At 37.3% G+C, this 21,709-nt stretch overlaps 1 protein-coding gene across 1 annotated transcript in view; it reads right to left on the bottom strand.

The window, feature by feature from the left end:
• The window catches only part of HAAO (3-hydroxyanthranilate 3,4-dioxygenase), a 41,177-nt gene that overhangs the window by 8,303 nt on the left and 11,165 nt on the right, over positions 1-21,709 (bottom strand). Inside the window, exons 3-6 of the mRNA XM_080408624.1 lie at positions 17,166-17,249; positions 15,427-15,533; positions 12,438-12,527; positions 11,644-11,687 (exon numbers count right to left, since the gene is read on the bottom strand). Coding sequence (XP_080264750.1) covers positions 11,644-11,687; positions 12,438-12,527; positions 15,427-15,533; positions 17,166-17,249 — 325 coding nt within the window. The remainder of the gene's footprint in view (positions 1-11,643; positions 11,688-12,437; positions 12,528-15,426; positions 15,534-17,165; positions 17,250-21,709) is intronic.

The following is a 21,709-nucleotide window of genomic DNA, read 5'->3' as shown; positions in this document are numbered from 1 at the left end:
AACCAGTTATCACAACCTTAAATTTAATAAAATGCCTTTTTTTTTTTTTTTTTTGTGGTGTTCTTGGAGTTATAGCTGGATTTAATTTCCAGTAATTCTCCTTCACAACTGATTTGATTTAAAAGAGCTGGAGGACTAAATGGCGTTTCAGTGTAGGTGGTGAAATTCAAGATTTGTGCTGTGTGTTGCTAGTATATGGAATTAGCTGTAGTTGTTTACCAGCTCAGAGTGATGCGCAGAGACAGCGCAATCACCTTGGTGAACCAGAGTAGTTTGTTCTGAGATACCGTGGGGGAACACCCATGGAGTAATTTCAAGCAATAATGCCAACTAGGAGCTGGAAAAACTCACTAAAGTTAAAAAGCTAAAGCTGTCTTTCTCTGCTCTGCAGTGTTTTGAATGTATCATTTCAGTTTTCAATGGAAGGCCATTTTGTACGTAGTCTTTGAACAATGTGTGAGAAGGTCCATGTGCCCATGGGATGGTGGTGGACTGAATAAGCTACTGCTGTTTAACAGATTAAAAAGCACCCAGTATCTACACCCATCTCCAGACAATCTGGATGGGATGCTAACCCTTTTATTGTAGATAAAGGTTTTGCCATTCAAATTTCTTTTCCATTTTATTGAATTAAGTGGAAGAAGCAAATGTTTCTGCAAATGATTTGTCTCAGCAATGCCACTTTCAGGAAACACTGAAAGCAATCTGAAGAAATCTGCAGGAAAAGAAGGAAATTTTTTGTTTTGAAAGCTTTTTTGTCTTTCAAGCTTTTAAGAAAAAGATTCCTACTTTTCCACTATTTAACCTAAATACTTAATACAGTTTATTGAAAAGCAAGCTCCTCCAGAGAAATTAAGAAACACCACAAAGAAAAAGAAAATCTTTACATTAGATTTATTCTAATCTGGGCCTGGAAACATTAAAAAGATCTGGTCTGAACATTCCATATTTTATTTTTGGATAACACTAAAAATCAGTGTTAAGGTCATTGGTGATTTATTTCCACACTGCAATATTTCTGGTTGTTTTGGTTTGGTTTGTGTTTGTTTGTTGGTTTTTTTTTTCTTAATTTTCACAGGTTCATCAAACTCACTTTGCAGGTAATTAGAAATATTTATATATACTTTGTCCTGTAATTATGGATATGCTTAACTACAGCTGTATTGGAAAGTTATTTTTTGGCTAGGGTGAGATATAAAATAAAGGTCTAGAATATTATTATATATATTCACACACAGCAGAGGAGAATAACATATTAAGACATTTCATCAGAAGGTACTCGGTGCAATGAGTATTCCAATAGATTTTTAAATGTTTTGTTTCATGTATAGTAGCAATCTTTACCTTCTAAAGTAATACAAAGGTGATAGAGGTGGTTTTTTTTTTTCTATTATCAGAATAAAACAGATCACTTGAATTTAGAAAAGCCTGTTGGAATACAAGAAAGCCATTGGTAGGGCTTTCTACTAAAATGCATGTCCTTGTTGAAATTGTTGGGTTTTTTTACAATAAATAAATAAAGGTATATAGCACCTGTAGGATAAGAGACAAATACTGAGAGGCCTTGAGTATCCTGCTCAGCTCAAGGGAATACATGTCTCCACAGGTCAAGAATTCCAGTGTCAAGCTAACAAGTAAGTTCAGACTTCATGTGCTGGAGAAAGGATAGCGAACAGCCAAGTCTCCAGGGTGGGCAGTGTGATCTTTTAGGCAAGCAGAACTATGAACGTTCTCCGTGAGTTGCAAGGAACTTGGGGTACAAAAAAGTCAAAGTACTTGTTTGCATTCTGACCAAGAAGCAACACAAATCTAACAATGAGAAGCAACTGTAAACTTCTAAGTTTGCAGCTTAACTTCTGTCAGTGCTACCTGTAAACATAACTTTGCTAGTTTTCCTCTTTCTGGAGAACTCCAGCTGTACCGCAAAACAGGGACGACGTGCACAGGACAATAGTAAAGTGACCTATGTATACTTAGGGCCAATGTAAAGTGTCATACATCCTACGCTTACTACAGAGCACTGTCCTTTCTTGCTTGTGATATACAGGCACTTTCTAACAGTTTCATTTACTTTCAGGTAAAGATGGACATAAAAAAAAAAATGTATTTAGGCTTTAAGTACTTCAGGACAAGAGCTGTATTTTGACACTTGTCAGCAGGCCCTGGCCTGTGGTGGGGTTTTAGCTCGTTACTGATTTTGATGTTAATGACACTTGCCCAGTGATAGCATAACAGCAGTTTGAAAACTGCGTCTGCATGAAAAGAACCTTCAGTGTGATCCAGGATGATGATTTGATTACCTGTTACCGCAGAGCAGAGACCTCTTTAATGATGAAGTATCTGACATGTATCTGATATTATTAATAGCCTACGTGACCGAGTCCTTATTTAACCCTAATACTTATCCCTTGTATGAAAGCTGCAGCTGCCCTAGTGCTTGTGAACTTGAGATAATGAGCTATGATGAGAAGGATCCAATATTTTGGGATCCCACACATGTCAGAGTTGAAGCTTTGTGCTTCCAAAGGAACCGAGCATTTCTTATCAGGCTAATGGCTTATATTTAGACATTGTTATGTATATTTCATCTTGGCCTGTACATTGGCTTTCAACAATATCTCAGGAAGTGCGAGTTGGTGTGTTTCCAGAGCTCTTATGTTCTAGTAATACTGTGAGGCAAGGACACAGCATGTTTAATGATGGTAAAGGTAAAAAATACAGCAGCAAAATGGAAGATGGTGATTCTAAGCTAGTCAGCTAAAAGCTTTTTGTATGTATCTCCAGGTAATATATCACTAAATGAAACATCAAATCTAGTATTTTCTTACATGTTCAGCAGATCTATTTCAATAGTTCAATAATAAAATCCATTTTTGTAGCTATTAAATATTTGTATCAGAGCAATGTGTTATTTATGGATTGTATAGCTCTGTTCAGCTTTAAATTAGAATCTGATGATATCATGTTAAGCTGAAAAATACATCATGTTTACTGAATGACTTTGTAAATATTTAAAAAAAGGAATTACAGGTTTTGGAGGAAGTTGATTTCAGTTCAGCAATAGAGACTGTACTAAGGCTGAGAATATGAAGGTGTGCAAAAATGGAGAGTGCGGCTTGCAGGAAAACAGCCGGTGAACATACAGGTGGTTACAGCCTCCACAGACATCACCTAAGGAAGAGTTGGAACTTGCTGGGAATATTGTACTTCTGATAGCAATAAAGAGGGCAGGTAAAAGAGGACTGCCCCTGGCATACCAGGTATATGGGAGTGTATTTGCTTTCCCAGACTCACATGTTAGATGGTAACCCCCCTCTCCCCGCCCCAGGGATGTGCCTAAGCTTTCCTGTCAAGAAATCAGACCATCTCATTCTCCCAGAGTGTTTCTTGAGCCTTCTGTCCCCAAGCTCTTTCCATAGCTATCTTGTAAACCTTGTTTCTTCAAGATTTGTTGCAAAAGAAAAGAGCAGTAAAGCACATGAAATATGATATACTGAAATAGTGTCAGCTATCAAACTGATTACATGTTGGCTTTATGAAAAACTATTTTTTGCTGACATGCCATCCCTCAGTTCTAGGCAGCACATTCTAGATTTCAAATCTTTAAATCGCCTTATATGTTCTCACTAATTGTGAAAGCCCCTCCATCCTAAGTCACTGTGCTGCCTCAGAAACAGTCTGTCCCTATATGCTGTGGCCCTATCTCCATGCAAAGACATGAGGAAGTTCCTTACAAATGGTGTCTCCCTCTCTGCAAAAGCAGAAGACATGCTTAACCGAAGTGGAGCAGTTGGATGCTTTCTGTTTTCTTACTCTTTAAGTGAGCATAAAATGGTCCAGATGGGATAAAGAGCTCACAAGTTATTTTAGAATTATGTATTCATTTATTTCTGTCCACTTTCTAATCATCCCTTCCATTTTTTACAGACTGCTATATCATAATGAATAGTTCTGATGTGACCATTTTGCAGCATTTCATGTTTAATTTCCAATGCCAGCAATAATATATACCCTGGGATGTTTTTCCTATATGTGCCTACCTAATTCTTATGAGAAGTCTGCTTTATTCTCCATGTTAACAGAAATGTCAATGAGACTAGTAGGAGTTTAATACCTCTGTAGATAAAACTTGTGGACTGAGGGATGTAATTTCAGGCATCTGGGTTTGAAAAAGCAAGTAGTTAGCTCACTGCATATAAAAATCCAGAGTGAAAGCACTGACAGTGACTGATTACTTTGGGGGTAGTTAGTTCATTTCACTGCTGTTGAGTATGCATGCAGAAACAGCTGAAAATTCAGCACTCACTCGGTGTAATCATACATTTCCCCGTGTAACTGTATTTGGTTTTGTAGCATGCCCTGAGAGTTGGCATGACTGCAAATTTATGATTTGTCCCTGTAATTATTTCTAGGCACATTTTTCTTTGTGTCATTAAATCTATGCTGGAAACTAAACAACAATTTTTTTGTCCTAATTGAAACAAAGAAGTTTGAGGAAAGCCTTGAAAAATATTTTTGTAATAAAGAAATACAGCCTCTTCAAAAAGAGGTATCAGCAGCCAGATGGAAGGGAATAAATTGGAACCAAGAAATTGCAAGATTTAGGTCATAATTATGTTTAAAGGCTCTTCATGGTATAGATAGGTCATATTGTATTTAGAAATACTGACCACTGTTCCAATGCTACAACCAGGAATCTTAATTTTGGTTTCTGAATCTGCCTTTTATATGACTGTGGGCATTTCCTTAATTGTCTTTGTGTATAACTTCTGCTTCCATAGAAGAGGAATAGGATATTTCATTATAACAAGTGTTGAGACCTCACTACATTTGTGAGACAAGGATTTGTACAGCATGTGTGAGCTATTACTACTAAATAGCCTTAGAAACACTAGTGAAAATGTCAGATTGACTCCATTAGTGAGTTTTCTGTTTCAGATGTTGCTGTTTGGGGAGCATTTAAGAGCATAAGGAAGAAAGAAGATGTCTTATTAGAAAAGACATACCTGCTGTGAAACTGCTCTGAGCTTTAGGGCTCTTAAAAATACCAGATATTTTTCCCCACTAAAGTCTGAACAGAAAGAAAAACAACTTTATAGGGCATTTCTTCCAATTTCCCTGATAGGTTTATTATATACATTATGTACTAAAGGTCAGTAGCGGCTTCGTTCCCATGGAGAAGCATTAGGAGAGGAGCTGGAGATTACAGTTTATATTCTGCCTCTTTTTGAGGAGGCTCAGCAGAGAATATTGTGGGAGAAGTAAGCTTGTTCCTGGAGACTTTGGTTTTTGTTTGGTGACTGTTGTCATTAGCTGTTCTGGGCTCAGAGCATTCCTGGCTCCAAGCGATGTGCAGCCTGCAGTCCAGGGTTTTGGATTATATATTGTAGTTTTGGATTAAAAAGTTTAGTGGAAGTTTTCATATGGCAAATTATAGCAGCCATGCTCCATACATTGTAATGCTACTTTATTTGTGTATTAAATGTTGCTGACTTAGGCTGGTTTGTCTGAGCTCTTCATCTCCAGTGCTGGCTCTGTGCTCAGTGGAACTGGTGTGGTGTGGAAAGTTGTTAAATATGAAGGGAGGGGAAATGGATGAACCCAGTGATTCATGTGCCCTTTGCAGCTCAGGTGGGCTTCGGGAGAGATATGAACATGACTTGGAAGTTTCTTAAAGTATTCAGGCATGATGGGATAAAGATCAATAGTGCATTTATGTGGGCATTTTTGCCAGAACAGAGACAGTGAGGACGGTATGAAAAAGGAGTAGATTCAAGTTGTTGATAGAAGTCACAGACAGTGTCTCAGAGAATTGTACAATTATGGTGGGTCTAGACAGTTTGACTGTCTAAAACTAAATGACTGAGGCTCTGTATCTGTTTGAGTAGCCTTCTGTCCTAGAGACCTCCTGGTGGCTGTTTTCAAAATAAATTCCCTAGAGGAACACTTCTTAATATCTAAATGCTCATGTTTTTTTCTTTTAATACCAGTACTCAAAGCAGAAAGAAATTACATTATAGAAGGATCTATCTATCTAGATACGTGGGAAGTCCTTAATAGATGAGAGAAAAGAGAATAAAATATTCAGTTTTCTAAATGGCTCTATAGCAAATCAAATTTATTTCCAGAATAATGATTCTTATTTAATTAAACACACAGTGATAGTATCTTTAGAATTATTTCAGGATGCCTACAACACAGGCATATACATACAGTTATTTTAAGTTCAAAAGAATGGCCCTGTATTTGCTCTAGTGTAAATGAAGACACAATTTGTTCTGCTCCTTGTTTTTATTTTTCTGAGGTAGTTTTAATTTAATAATATTGCCCACTAGCCACTTACCTTTATTATTTAGCTTTTTCTTATTTTCAGTTATTAACACTCTTTTCTTTTGATCTGCTGTTTTTTATACATCAGTGAAACAAGACTGAACAGCTAATACTGTCTACAGAGGCTGCACTGGATTAGCTACAGAGGATTGACAGTACAGAAGCTGATTTTTATAGTGCTGAGCTCACCTTTATAACTTGCTTAATAGCACTACTGAAACCAGAAAACCAGAAAACATTTGTTTATAGACCGTGCCCGAGGCTGTATGGTATTCCTACTCAACTGACTGAAGAAACCACTCAATTTTTCATACTGATTCAGATCCTGAGGTTTTGTCTGCTCTGAATCACAAGCAGAGAACTGTGCTGTATCCTAACAACACAAACCAAATTTTAAGTTCAGACTGTAAATTGCCATAGATACACCTAGAACTGATGAAAGTTTTGCTAGTGAAGTCACTACAGGACTGGTTTTTAATTATATATCTGTATGTCCACTGACAAGAAAGCTTTTATGGGAATTAAAATTTCATTGATAATTAGAAGTAGATTAATTGGTTTGGATAAACAAAAACCTGACATTCTACTTACACCATTAATGTTCTTAGGATTCATTTTTAAACAAGCCTAACTTGGGAAAAGTCTTTTATTGCACTTTTCCTCATCAAATTTCTCATAAAAGAAGCTTGAATTATTTCAGTGAGCATGGCAGGATAAACATCTGAACTTTTGGATACCTCTGCGAACAATATTCAGCCATCCCTGTTTATTAGAACTGAAGTTTGTCTGTCTGATGTCTGAACTCTCTTGTTCTCATGACTAAAATTGGGATGAAATGGAAGCCTTGAGAGAATTTTGCTTCCAGTCTGACTCAACTGAAAGTAGCAAGAGTGGTTTTGATACCTGTGATTCCTCATGTCAAAAATTGTGTAAATTAAACCAAACCAACCTATCCTGAGTGGTCCGTGTTTAGACTATATCCTAAACACATTGACCATTAATGATAGAAGGGAGAGTTTTCTCAAGCTTTATTTCTACACGTGGTAACAACAGAGGCCAGTAATTCAGTACAAAACAGTTCCAGGGAAGATGCCTCAAGTAAGGATTGCATGCAATATACGTTTCTGATTGCATTTCACCTGACGCTACTTGAGTCCCTCTTCTAAAAATTTATCTTTTCAACAGCTACTGCTGTCTCTTCATATATTCGGAATGCCCTGCTTTCAGAGGGACTTGCTCTACTGTTGGCTGAACCAGAAACCATAAATAAATCAAGAATAAGTCTGGACTTCAGATATTTTTAGGAGTGGTGGTGTTTCTTTTAAAGCAATTGGAGCTTGATTGATTCCACTTATAGCTTTCCTCTATGAGTGAGCTGCTATCAAGGGGTTTCTTTCAAGATGTTTTTCTTCAATTTTATTCCATTTCTCTCTAAAAAGGTGAGGCACTAGTTCAGGCTTATGTAGAGATAAGCCTGAGAGTGCTTCAGCTGGCACTTTTAAACTGAGGAGATGCTGGATTTTCAGCCAGGAGGAGGCTGAAACCCAGATCTCTGCATAGGTCAGCTCAAACCTTGTTAAAATATTTTTTCAGTGAAACATCATGCGAAACTGGTGGTAGCTTGTTATATGTTACAAGTGTCATGCTGGTTGTTGAATTATACTTCTGAAGAGAAAAAAAGGAGAGCTGCTGAGGGAATAAATCCAAAGCATTATTTCTGTCTCAGTTGGGTATATCTCCAGAAGGAACATATTACCAGCTTACTCATATCTCAGTCAAACTTTGTTTGATGGATTATTTTTTTTAATTTTTTTTTTTAACACAAGTCTCACTGACAGTTACAGGAGCTGCTAGCTAAAACTTCTGTAACTAAAAATGTTGGGTATTTTCCTCATGTGTAAGACATTACTGAGAATTTGAGCTTCTTATTGTCCGTGAGAACTGAAAACTGGAAAAATGGAGCCATTCCCCATGCTGAAAGCCTGCCATATAATTTGTTGACTGCTTTTTGCTTATAGCAAGAGTTAGGCCAAGGGCATCTCAAATTTTTGTTGTTTTGACTTAGCAGCTAATCCAAGAGGAGTGTCCATTCAGGAGAAAAAGGTGCATTGAGCTCTGAGCAAAGTAACTATGTTTACGTGCTTTATTTTTTATGTCTTGAAAAAAACTTTTTTCAGCTTTAATGGAAATGTCTCATGCCTTTTGGCCTTTTTACAGCTTTTGAATAAATTACAAGGAAAGAACTTCTGTACTGGATTTATCAATAACAATTTCTCAGAGCTCTGTGTTAAAAAAAAAAAAAAAGCATCAAGATGTACCACAGCTTCTGATTGATTATTAGGTTTGTTCTTTAGCTCTAATCTTCTGCAAAAATATTAACAGTATAAATCTTTAATGTTCTTTTCTGCACTGATATAATTGTTACTGATGTATAAGCTCTTAGCTCAAACTGGTGAAGGATGCCTATTGGAAATCACTGTATTGAACAATGATAGTATGGGTAAGATAGTATTTTTTTTATTACAGCAGCATCTAGAGGCTTCATCTGAAATTATATTTCCTCTGCTCAGTGCTGTATGAACACACAGTGAGAGACAGTAGCTGCACTTACCTACATCCCCTGGCACGTGTAAAAAAAAAAAAAAAAACAAAAACAAAAACAAAAAAAACCAACCAAACCAACAAAAATCAAACCAGCAACACCCAAACGTCACACAGGTGACATGTTCCAATTAAAATAAGCTCATTTAAAAAAAATATTAAAAAATAAACACATTCTGACGGTGCATATAAAGAAAAGTAAGATGTTGGGGATGACAACATTTTGTTTGTAAGAAACGGAGATCTTTCTGAGACTTAAATTTCCTTGTCCATCAAAGAGCCAATGCCAAAAGCTGGTTCAGCTGCAAAGTCTTTCAGGCAGGGTTTCTGACTGGTTTACCATTTCCTAATTGCAAGGGCTTGTAAGGTTGTTATCCTATACAACGTTTCTGTGAACTTTTATTTTTGGTGACAATGACTTAGCTATTTTTAAGAAAAGTGATGTTTAGGAAAATAAAAAAAAAGATGTGCAAAAAACCATCTTTCCTTGATTTTATGATTTGAGTAAGATCTTTGTTATTGATTGAGACAGCAGGCAGTGACATTTTTATAGTTACTATCAAGCTGAGAAATGGGATAATGTGGAAATGATTTTTCATTAGAACTTTTGTCTCTATTGGAGTAATTCATAAAAAGACATCTTAAGACATTTGGGAATGAATATGCAGATTAAAGACAACTGGTTCTAAAAATTTCTTAGAGAGAGGAGCTAAAATTTTAATTTGTGGCAAGAGGCATGGAATACAAGTTATGGATGTGACCAAAGGATGACATTCAAGTTTGTCATGGAGTTATAAGAGTATCATAGCTGGGTGTTATGGCTGTTCATGTGTGCGCATGAAGTGCACCTGAGCCATAAATTTCCTGGTTGGTGCAGGATGTCCCCCCATCAGTCATCTGCACAGATGAGACAACAGATTGATCTGAAACAGCAAACCTAGGTGAGCAATGGGATTGACTGAACTGGTGGTGTGGTCAGCTGGCTCAGTATTGGATCAGATGTGTGCATGTATGTGCTTAATAGAAGGTCAGTCTGCTGAAATTTAGACAAAATATGTAAATATCTATGATGAAAAAACAAGAAAGAATTTGAAAACCAGAGACTATTACAAATAGTTAACAAAGGATGGCCTTGGGAGAGGTAATAGACACCATAAATAGATCAAACTGGGGCATAACAAAATAAGCTCAAAGAGAATCAAATGGTTAATGAGAGCAAACAGAAAATTAATTGAACTATGTGTGAATTATTTTAATTAGCATACTAAAAGATCCACCCTCGAGCAAAGCAAGCCCCCTACTAACAAAGCCCCCTCCCCACAGAACATGTGGGTGGGAAAAAAAAGAATTCTGTACCTTTAAATGGAGACAAGGACTTTAAGAACCAAAGAGAATTAAATGTGACTAAATGTGATTGTAAATGGTTCTTCAAAGCATCTAAAATGATTTACTGTGTTTTAAGAGGTGTGCTAGCTTTGTGGGTTTACCACCTAGCACCCATCTCTGCGCAGACATGCAATAAGTATGTTGGCTCTTTGCACGCCTGGTCGAGACAACGGTGGTCTTCACAACAGCATTTGGCCAACTGCTGCAGGAACTGTCCGGGTGGGAATCTAAGGCTGTCCTGGAGATCCCACATGTGTGGGGTACAACATAATGCTGTGCTTATGCTGATTTGCAATTTTCCATGTGTCAATTAAGAACCTGGCAACGTCACGAAAACTTTCCAATTAGTTCCTGCAGCAGAACTGACCAAGTTGCACCTAAACCACTCACAAATAGTCCATAGAAACTGTTCCTGCAGGTGCAGAAATGGTCACATAGTGTAGTCTTTTGTATCTAGTTAAGACAAGTGGGTGGTATTTTGCAGATAATTTATGTGAATCAATTGCAATGGATCATGTATGTGCTGGATGTCCATGTACAGCTGTGGACCAACAGGACTGTAAGATTTCAGTGAAACAAGATTCCCAGTGAAGGTGTTGTTGCAAGTATCCTTGCAATAGAGACTTTGGTTGTCATATGGAAAGCGACCATCGTGTTTGATCCTAAAGGTACTAATAAACTAGTTTTCTTCAAGTCATTCTCTCTATGTCCTATGTCTCTGTCCAACAGACTTGCGTTGGAGTTACGAGTGGAATATCTGCTTCAGTGTGGAAGATGCAATCAGTACGCACAAGTAGAGGCAAAATAAAAAATAAGGCAAGACAGCATGGAAATAAAATGTTAAATGGATTTAAATAGACCCTACATGAACTAAAAGTATCTGTCTTTCTCTAGGTACCCTTATTTGCCAAGAGTAGATCACAGTGTGTAGTTATAGCTAAAGGAGTACAAGTAGGTATAGAGTGTATAGACTCAACTTGCAAAAAAATCTCATTCTGCAGCCAGAAATGAAATTTTGTTACTATAAGACTTGAATAGCACACAAGGATAGAGATAATGAGATTTCACACTGTATGCTTACCTGACAGATCATTATGGTGGCATCACATGAAAAACTGTTGATAATCATGTATATGGTTGGTTTTATTGTGGTTGGGGTAATGGAAGGAATTACTTCCCAAAGTAACTTTAATTTACATAATCAGAAAGAAAAACAGAAACTTAGTCATTTTATGTGATGATCATTGCTGTTCAACCAGATGTTGTTATAATTTGATATTTGATAAATGTGGTAATTGTTCTAATTCTATAATTAATTTGCATTACCTGGATTTGGTTTTCCAGTTTGATATTGTCTTGAATTGAAAAACCTGGAATAATAAACATTTAAACACCAGTAAAAAGTCACGTTCATGTTCTGTAGGTTAACAAAGAACAGGCAGTAATGCTGGCCATTAAGCTTTGTGTTGATGTGCCACGTCCTCAGCTACTATCACATGTATTCACAATATATATACACGCATACATATGTGTGCATATATACGTTACACACATATATATAATAAAATAGGGCCATACCTATTTTATTGACAGAGGGTTTTTCTTAAAGTCCACCAAAATTCATGTCACTAAACAATTTCCTTGTTCACTTTAAACGATCTGTTAAACAGTTGCTGTTTGTTGATGACATTCACATATTTCCTAGAAAGCAGCTGTCTTCCAAATATGCCACAGTTCTATTATTCATGAATAATATCGATTAAAAGTACTTAGATTAAAGCAAAAGAAGCCCTAAGGCAATTAATTGAATTATGTTAACCTTGCATCAACCAGTGGTAACTCCTCATTCAATTCTTTTTGCACTTAGCAGCATTGTGCTTTTACTTGTTCAAAAAGTATGTTCCAGGTAGATGTGAGGAGCACCTGATTTTTATATTTTTTTAAAATCTGATTTAATGAGTTTGGGGTATACAAGATATGATTAAAAATTCCTAGAGCACCAATTAACTTTTAACAAGTCTGTGTAAAATGCAGCATAAATAGAAAATTCACTATGTAAGTCACAGACTGATGAAGATCTATTAACTCTTCTTTTAAAATTTACACAGAAAAAAGCTTACTCTTGAATTATTGGTAGAAGTTGAGTGCCAAGATCTTCACAGTGAAACCATTTTTCAAAGAGGACATTAGTTGATTCTCCAACATAGTACCTGACAAAGTAAAAACATTAGTCAATCCTTTTATTAAGTGATCAGGCAGTTTCAGTCTTTTCAAGAAAACAGCTATTTGATGTGCAAGAGTGTGTTGTTCTCAAGCCTGGTGTACTTGACTCTGAAGAATGGTTATTTAGGGAAGCTTTCTGTTTCCCTGGTTAGCTGACTTGGGGGGGGGGGGGGGGGCTCAAACTTCTGTGGAGGGCCTTGTAGTCCTGTTGATCAGCCACAGATTAAGTCACCAAATTCCTTTACCAACTCTCCAGATTTAATACTGGGAATGATTGCTGCCATAGTCCCTTGGGACCAAGAACTTGCAATTTGGACGTAGTTATTGCAAAAATAACTGGACCCAAATACCATTTCCAGTAACTGCTTCCATGCAACTGTGAGATAAATGCTCATATTTCAGAGATTCAACTTGCTTATTGCCCATGCATGGACTGATAAGAAATCAAGGTGGTTTATGGACTCATTTTGCAAAAAATAGATGGTTGTCAGCTGTGTAAATCTGGGAAGTGTTGTTTAGCCACCATTCTGAAGAGGAACTTAGCATTTCTCTTGTGTTACTTTATGTCTCAACAAATAAATTGTGCTGAGATCAACAGGTCAAGGTTGTTGTAATCTGTGGAATAGCAAATACAAGATTTACCTACAGATTTTAAAAAGAGTTTGTGTACTGGTAAGGGAGTGATGCTCCAGTTCAGTCACTTATATTGTGACTCATAGGTTGCATAGGATGTGAATAGGTCCCGTACGTCCTTTGAGTTAGTCACTGGAATGTGTGTTTGAAGAGGGAAACAAGGAGTATATAATTATACTGTGCATATTTGTGTATTTGTGTCTGTCTTACGTATCTATATATGTATTGTCCAGAAACTTTCTAAGAGCTCTTTGGCTCCTCGAGTTTTGCAAACACAGGGTACTCAGAATACAATAGCATTACTAATGGCTCCAATAAGGAAAAAGCTGTGCTGCAAGCACAGATTTTGAGCACAGAGAATCTACAGAGAAGGGAGATGCTACAGATGTCTCAGCTGGGAAAAGGCTTTGTACCTGGCAAGGACTTTGCATCTTACTAAAGGTAAAGAATTCAACCACACAACTAACATCAAACTTAGTTGTTTCTGTCCTTGTTTGCCATAGGATTAACATTAGCTAGTGCATTTTTCTTACAGTACAAACCATGTAATCATTACTTGGGCTGAAACACTGAGTCAGGTTACTTATTCTTCACTTGTACAGTAATCGGTATGCTGGGGGGTCTGATTTATGACTCTATGACTGAGCCTTATAGGCATGATTAATAATGGAACAGTAACATAATAGTAGACCTTGAGTCAGCGTACTTCAAAGTTCATTATGACTGCCTCTTGTACAGTCTTTGCTGCAGGTGGCTAGGAGTGAAAAATGTTTGAGAAGATGAGAGGTTCTGGTTGTAAATCCCCACCTCTCCCAGGAGCACACAGAAAGACAACGTAGGTTCAAAAGTATGACATGATTGTTCACTTGCAAAACTTCAGGTTCATCACATCTGTGTGAAAACCTCTGAGTAAATTATTTTCAGGCACCTGATGAGATATTTTCAATTAAGACTATGCTTTGTTAATCCAATTATTTTTTCCCACCTGCAAACCATATGGTAGCTTTTAGTTTCATTTCTCCACAGAGGCATGACTATATTGATAGAGTGCCACTCTCTAGATCTACTTGGGATTCCTAAAAAGGCATTCAGCATCTTTTTAACTCTTACCATTCACAGACTTCATGTACAAGGTAGGTTATTTTACTTAAAGTTACCTAAAGCTAATCATGTTGCTTTATTACAAATAAACATTGTTATCTGAATCACTGGGTAATTGTTTCTGGATCAAAATATCATTTTAATAACGTAAGTGCTCACAATTCACAGACCTGTAATGAAAGGAAAAAAGAGGCAAGTGCCAAAAGATGAACAGTGCTTTAAAGGAACTGGATTTGTCTTTAGCTTGGAATTCCAATCACATGTTTTTCTGAATGGTCCCTTCCTTAGTTTCTTATTTCTTTCTTTAGTTTTGTTGGGTTTTTTTTGTTTTGTTTGAACGAAAAAGTGTATCTTCCTAGCTCTGCATATTTGCAGTCTTCCTGCTGTGACACCACCTATGTTGCATTCAAAGCTGTAGGCAAACGGACAGTATGTTACAGATATTATCTCCATTTTAAATCTTTATAAAGTGCATGAACAGCTGTAAACTCTCCTTGGTCAGTTGTATCTAGTTAATATCAAAACAGCTTTTCTAACTTGGCTAACGTTACTGCTGTGACTTGCTGCCTTAGACTTATGAATTCTGTATGACCACAGGACAAGGCTGAGTTCTGCTTCCACTAGAATACAAACAAAACATCTCATTTCTTTGAAGATGTTGTTCTCAAAAGGCAATAAAAGCTAGGCAGAGGTGTGTACGATGTAGAGGGGCTAGTGTTAAGAAAATTGACTTTTGTTTCCAGCTTCCCACACACCTGCCAAGAAAGCTCTTCATCTCTCTGTTTTCAGTGCTTACAAAGCAATTAAAGTTCTGCTTGCCAGAATTGATAATTTATTTTTTTTAATTTGGATTGTTACAGAGCTCTGAGATTTTAAAACTTAAGGTGATAGTAGTAGGCAATACATAAGCAGATAGCTATAACTACAACATGCAGTTAAGATGTTTCAACATGTTCCTTAACTAAATCAAATGTTAAATGAGATCTCTGGTTATGTATATATAGATAAATAGATGTGTGGAATAATATTAGTACAAAATTGCCAGGGGGAATCTGATACGATATCAGGAAAGTACAGTACAGTATTGTATTTACATGAGAAATTAGTTTATATTACAAATCCTAACAGATTAGCCAGCAGTTTATACTTCACCTGAGCCCATCAACTTCTGTCTTTAATCTTTCCCTCTCAATCACAAGACCCACAGTGTCTGTGTATCTCTGAGGAGAATGAGGTATCCTAGCAGGTAGGAGGAACATCTGTTCAAAGAAATGAGAAAGTATCAGGAAGTCTCTGTTCTTTGTGTTGCCCTTCCCCTGCCCCCCCGCCTGCAAAATCCTTGCCCCACTCTTCCCCTGCTCTTTGTTGATCCTGTGTTGGTCCTTTGCAGCTGCACCCACTTTGGTACCAACAGCTTAGCAGACACTGTTGCTTGCTTTTCCAGTGAATGACCACTGACTGCCATCAGCACCGCCTCTGTGGCATTCAGGTGCTCTCCTCCCAGTTTGATCGTCATTGCTAGACACAATGAAATGAAAAGCTAAACAGTTAAGTCATCCGGAATTTATACAGGTACTGCAATTTCTCAGTAGCAGAAATGGAAATAAAAAGCAAGGTTGTTGTCAGCTCACGAAAATGTGTGAACTAATCAACCATGTGCATCCCTGCAACACAGGAAGCACCTGTGATTGCATGATGAGGAGTGTTACTCTCTCCAGAAATAATAAATGAGGAGCTACTTACTCATGCAAATGATGAAGTGAATAAGCATTTGGTTAGAAGCCTATTACTGAAGTTTGAGAACAACCCTTTTACTAGCACCTGTCTGACTGTGTAGGAAGGTGGTAAGCCTATACTGTTCTTCAGCAGTACAGATTCCTTATTCAAGTTTGGGCAAGTCATTACAATTTCTCTGCAAAACAGAGCTAATGAAGCAGTGCTTCACCCAGACTAGTGTCAGCCTTCCCACTAAGGATATTGTGTGCTCCTTTTCATTAATGCTTCTGGTACACGCCAAGATCTCAGCTGGATGTACTTCTCCATTGTGACCAGAATCTCACTGTCTATAGGTTTGAAAACATAGATCCGTTTCTTCATTGAAAATGTTGTAATACTTTTAATGACATCAAGCTATATGGTCTAATATATATCTTCCTTTTTAATGGCTGGCCCTACTAGATCTAATAATCCATTCAAAGACAGTGCAGTTCAGGCTTGTGACAATAATGAGTAGCAGTTGTAGCACATTTAATAACTTGTAGTGACACGAAGTAAAATACCCAGTCACACTCTCGTAAGAGCACTGCAATCTATACTTCAGCAAGTCCACTACTATCAGGGGAAATAACTGAGTGCAGCGGGATACATTTTATCCATAAATTGCTCTTTTAAAACTGTTCTTATATTGTGATGGTTGTGAAGGGTAGCTGTGAGGACTAAAGAGGGCTGAAAATAGCTGAATCTCGTAACTTTCGAAGTCCTAGGCAGTTTGCTTAATGGCGAGTTTGGGTGGGTGGGCACTACGTACCTGACAATGTGTAAATAAAAGAATGACCCACCTGAATTCACATGGCAGATTCCATGCCATGCGGGGGAGTAAGAACTCCTCTCAGTATGTTCCTGACTGTCTGAATGGGTATCCCAAATGCTCACAGATACTTTTATCTGTTATTGAAATCATGAAATGTTGAACACTGTGTATTGTCGTTTGCTGTAATTACATGGACTTTGCTATATTGCATCCAGTTTTGTGTTGTTGGGTTTTTTGGTGTTTTTTTTTTTAATCCTGATGCCATTTCTTGCACAGCAGGGATACATTGATTTTTAAATACTTCATAGAATATTCATTTAATATACATACGTACTACAACACAAAACCAACCCTATTTTACCTCCCCTTCTCGGATGACAATGTCTTTTTGTTTCCCGTTTTCAATTATCTTCAAACACATATCTCCTTTAACCTGGTAAAAAAGCTGAAGGAATAGGAAAATAACATTAAGGTGACTACTCCAAAACATTCTATCCTTTGTATTCTATATATAAAGAATACATGTATAAATACATTCAATCTGTAATTGCAAATATTTACAGATATTTTTTTCTAGCAATAAACAACAGGCTTCCAATTTTTGCTTGCATTTTGAAAAGGTTACTAAATATGTATTATTTCCATTATCTTACATACATTTGACAGTCTAAGAGCCTGTAACTGCTTATAGGGCTATTCTATGAACCCAATGGAATTCCATTGCTCTGTCTTTACTCCTAGGGATTACTCTTTGTAGAGCTGGGATGTTATGGTTCAGATATCTGTGAATTACACTATATATAAAGCTTCATTTTACATGTATCAGGTCTTCACTATTACATCCAGTCAAATTAAATGTCACTTTTCCAAATAAGCTCCAAATATGCATGCACAGGTTTTTTGGATGTGTTTTTTCATTTTGTAATGGAGCTTTCTCATGTGGGAATAATTGCCAATTTGAAAGCTGTACGGCTTTATTTCTGTGGATACTCTCAAAGCCCAGCAACAGCTGCTCCTCTTCCTACTGTGTGTGTAAAAGGATTACATTCGAGGCATGTATAAGGACAGAACCACTGAACTCATAATTCTGTCTTCAGTGACCTTTCCACAGCTTTGTCTTCAGAGCAGCTTTGTAGGGGCTCTGAGGTGCTCAGACCTAGCTTCTTGTTTCACGGCAGAACTGTGCTGTGAGCTGTAAGCAGGTCTCTCTTTGACCTGGAATAATGGGCATGGTTTTCCTCATTTTATATAATACAGAACCATAATACTTCAAAAAGTCAACTTTACTTTTCTGCCACTCTGCCAAGCTTCTCTATACTTTCCGTGATCTGTTTGCCCTATCTAGAAATCAAACAGATGAATTCATATAATTGCTAGTGCAGCTGAAATTGTCTGAAATCTCATTAAAAATTAGAACTAGAATGAAAATAATTTTATTTACAGTAATTCACTAAAATTTTAGCAAAACAAAAAATAAATAGGGGAAAGAAGAAACCACCAAAGTATATAACCCCCCCTATTTCTAACATTAGAAAAGCTTAATCATTTTTTTTTAATTGGGATTATTTCTGAGAGTGTTGAAATATTAATACATTCCGCTGAGAATTCAAGAATCGCCTCTATGAACATAAAGAATAAATATGCTCCCAAGGGAATGACACAGTAGGGAGAACTGAAGTTATATTGGAAAAGAGCTCATGCTGAGAGCTCTTACACAACTGAAAGTCCACCTTGTGCCAGGGGCATCACCACGGGTAAATTATAACTCTCCTAGATGGCCACAGCGCCAGGCTACTTATCCTCCTTGCACTCATCTCCCCATGTTCTTTTCCTGTCATTTGCTTTGGCGTTACTGAATGACGGTATGAAATGCTATAGCAACCCTCATTACAGAGCACATCTGGCAGGGCTAACTGCTCATTGTACAACATACAGTGATTTGAGTGGGGAAATGGTCTCTCCTTCATTTCAAAAAAAAAGACTTATTTAAGACCATAAGATCCTGATGGATTATCATACAAGCCATTGGTAATACGGAACTGGTAATGCTGAAATTGAAAGATGCTTTTTGAAACGTTGAGCTTTGGAGTCTGTCTTCCCTATAGCTGCTGAGGGAGTTATTACTGAACACTTGCACAGGTCGTGTAGATGAGGGAAAGGACAAGAGAGGCAGGGTTTTATTATCCTTGTGACCATGGATCACAGAGCTAAGCAAACTTTCTGGTAATGAAAGACTGGAGAAGGGAAAGGGGCCGTCCAGTTCAGTAGTTGAGCATCACCGTCATCAGGAAAGATTCTGAACACTAGATTTTGAATTAAAAGAATTGTTTTGCAATGGGAAAAGAGAAATGAAGTGGGTTGCACATTACCAATAAAAGTGGTTTTCTGACTGAATTTAAATAGTACCTTTCACTGCAAATTATGGTCTGTTCTTTAAAACTTTTTTTTGAGAAATATCTGAGTCCTTCAGTCTTCCATAAATCATCTGACGTAACTGTGATTAATACAAATGCTAATAATTACTGAATCTACTGCTGTGTTTATGTTGTACCCTGAACTTTTATCAAGAAAACTGTCAACTGTTTAATATCTCAGTGAGTTACAGTCCATGCCCAATACAGTATCATACTCTCTTTTTGCTGGAATGTTTTTTCTAAATGCTGACTGAGCTTTGCCTCCCAGGCAAATCTAACCTTTTCCTAAGCACCTCCTGGAAAAATCAAGGCCTAACTAAAGAAGTACTGGGGAGGTGGGGGTGTGTGGTGTGCATACACGTATATATGTATACACAAATCTGTATGCATATATATATAGCTAGTAAGTCAGTACAGTTCATGCCACCTGAAAATATGAGCTTTTCTAATTGGTCTGTTTATACTGGGATAATCTGGTATCCATTCTCCATCATAGTACTGAAAACTGAGAAAATGTGCAACATTTTCAATCTATTAGCACCTTATTAATGACAAGGCATCTTGTTACATATGATATATCTATATACACACATATATTTATCCTTGTAGAAAAGCCTAGATTTGTACGTTACTACTGCATAATGGGTCAAAATGGACATGGATTTGTCTTTCTGGGTGAATATATGGATCAAGAAAGAAACAAAGATTGTTCACTAGTCTTTTTATCCCTTTTGTTGTGAAATGTGCTTATTTGCTTATTATTATACCTTCTTTTCTTCCTTCCATTTCCCAGACTTTTGCCTTTTGTTTTGCTTTCTTTTTTACTATGTGGCACTTCTTGTTATGATTATACTAAAAACACATCCTCTTACTAATTCTCACTTAACTCTAGATGTTATGAGCCACCTAGAAGTCATTCTTTACCCTAAGCCTAAGCATAACATGTTTTCATAACATTGCTCAATATGATCATTAAAACTGCAGTTATACCTATGAAAACTAACCTGAAAGCACCTTAAGATTGAAAGTTTGGTTTTAAAATTTTCCTTAAACTCTACTTACTATAGGAAAATTGCATCCTCCTTCCTTAGTCTGCTTCACCCTTCTTGATCATGCTTCAAACCTGATAGTATTTTGTTAAGCTGCACTGAAAGGCACCATAACCACTGCTGAATCTTAGTCAAGTCTGTAAAGGGGTATTTCAGTCATTTACAAAGACTCATAAAATAAATTATGCCAGCGTTTCTGGAGACAATAGGTGGAGGTGCAAAGAGGTGGGAGCTCACTGTTGCCTTTAGTGGAAGCATAGCTGAAGCTGTTTGTCTTGGTAGAAATTAATTTCAACCGTGTAGTAGAAAGTGTGGATATCACCCTAAAAATAGAACTATTATCCCCACCACATTAACATGGTGAGAATTGTATTGTTCCTTCATCCAGGTATGTGTATCCTAGCAGAGTAAAGGAAGCATGTAGTAGGGGAAGAACACAGTATTTATAGCTGATTTGTATAGGCCAATAAAAAAGCAAGTCTATTTTATCTTATGTACAGCAATGTATACAATTAAATTTAGATCCACCCTGGCTATCAACCTCTGCCTAGATGTAGGAGCCCAGAGCTCTGTGAGGGCTTTTCTAGCCGACAGCTTATTCACAGACCTCTAAAGATACCTGCAGTGTACTTTGCGTACTGACTGATTCTGAAAGCGGAATTTGGAATTGTCCAGCCACTTCTGGAATTAGGCTCTGACTTGGCATATCCTGGCTTGTGTTCCTTGTCAGATTGCTAAGTGCTAAATTAATTTGCAGAGCAAATCGAATTCTGATGTGGGAGTAGAGCCTGGGTGCTCTCCAGAGGTCGGTGGCGACTGATCTCTTTAAGCACAGAAAAACTATTTTCTCCCTCTCTCATCACAAGGTTTTTTAGCCATCAGAAGTCTGGAAGGCAAACAGATAAGGAAGGTAGAGAAAACACTGTTGTGGGGTTTGGGTTTCAGTTTTTTCTCTGCTCAGTTACCGGTCATCTGTGAAACAACTTCAACACTAGCAAAAACTCACCCCAAGTCTATGCAGCAAACTTACTTCTGAAGCCACAATATCTTTCTGATGCAAAAGGACCATCACTCATTACTTTGTAATAGGTGCTTTGTTTCTTATTAAAATATTCAAAAAGTTTTCATCAGGTAAATATGGGGGGTTTAAAATGTAAAGAAGCAAAACGTTTTCTCTTGCTTTGCTGCAACTCGTTCTCAGTTTTATTGGGGAGATAAGCACCGCCAAACTACCTACTGGCATGCTCACCTAGCCCCTCTTTTCCCCTCTTTCTTAGGCATCCAGTATCACCATGCAATGTAAAGGGAGAATTGAGCTGCCAGGGGAGGGTTTCTCAAAAGCAAGCTGATTAGAGCAGCATGTGCTACAAGAAGGGGCCAGGCTTCATTTAAGCAGGTAATTTGTCAGAAACTGGAGCCAAGTCTTACTTGTAGTGTGTATG

This window comes from Falco punctatus, assembly GCF_963210335.1.
Source record: "Falco punctatus genome assembly, chromosome: 12".
Classification (NCBI taxonomy): Eukaryota; Metazoa; Chordata; class Aves; order Falconiformes; family Falconidae; genus Falco; species Falco punctatus.
This window is presented reverse-complemented; position numbering and strand designations above follow the sequence as displayed.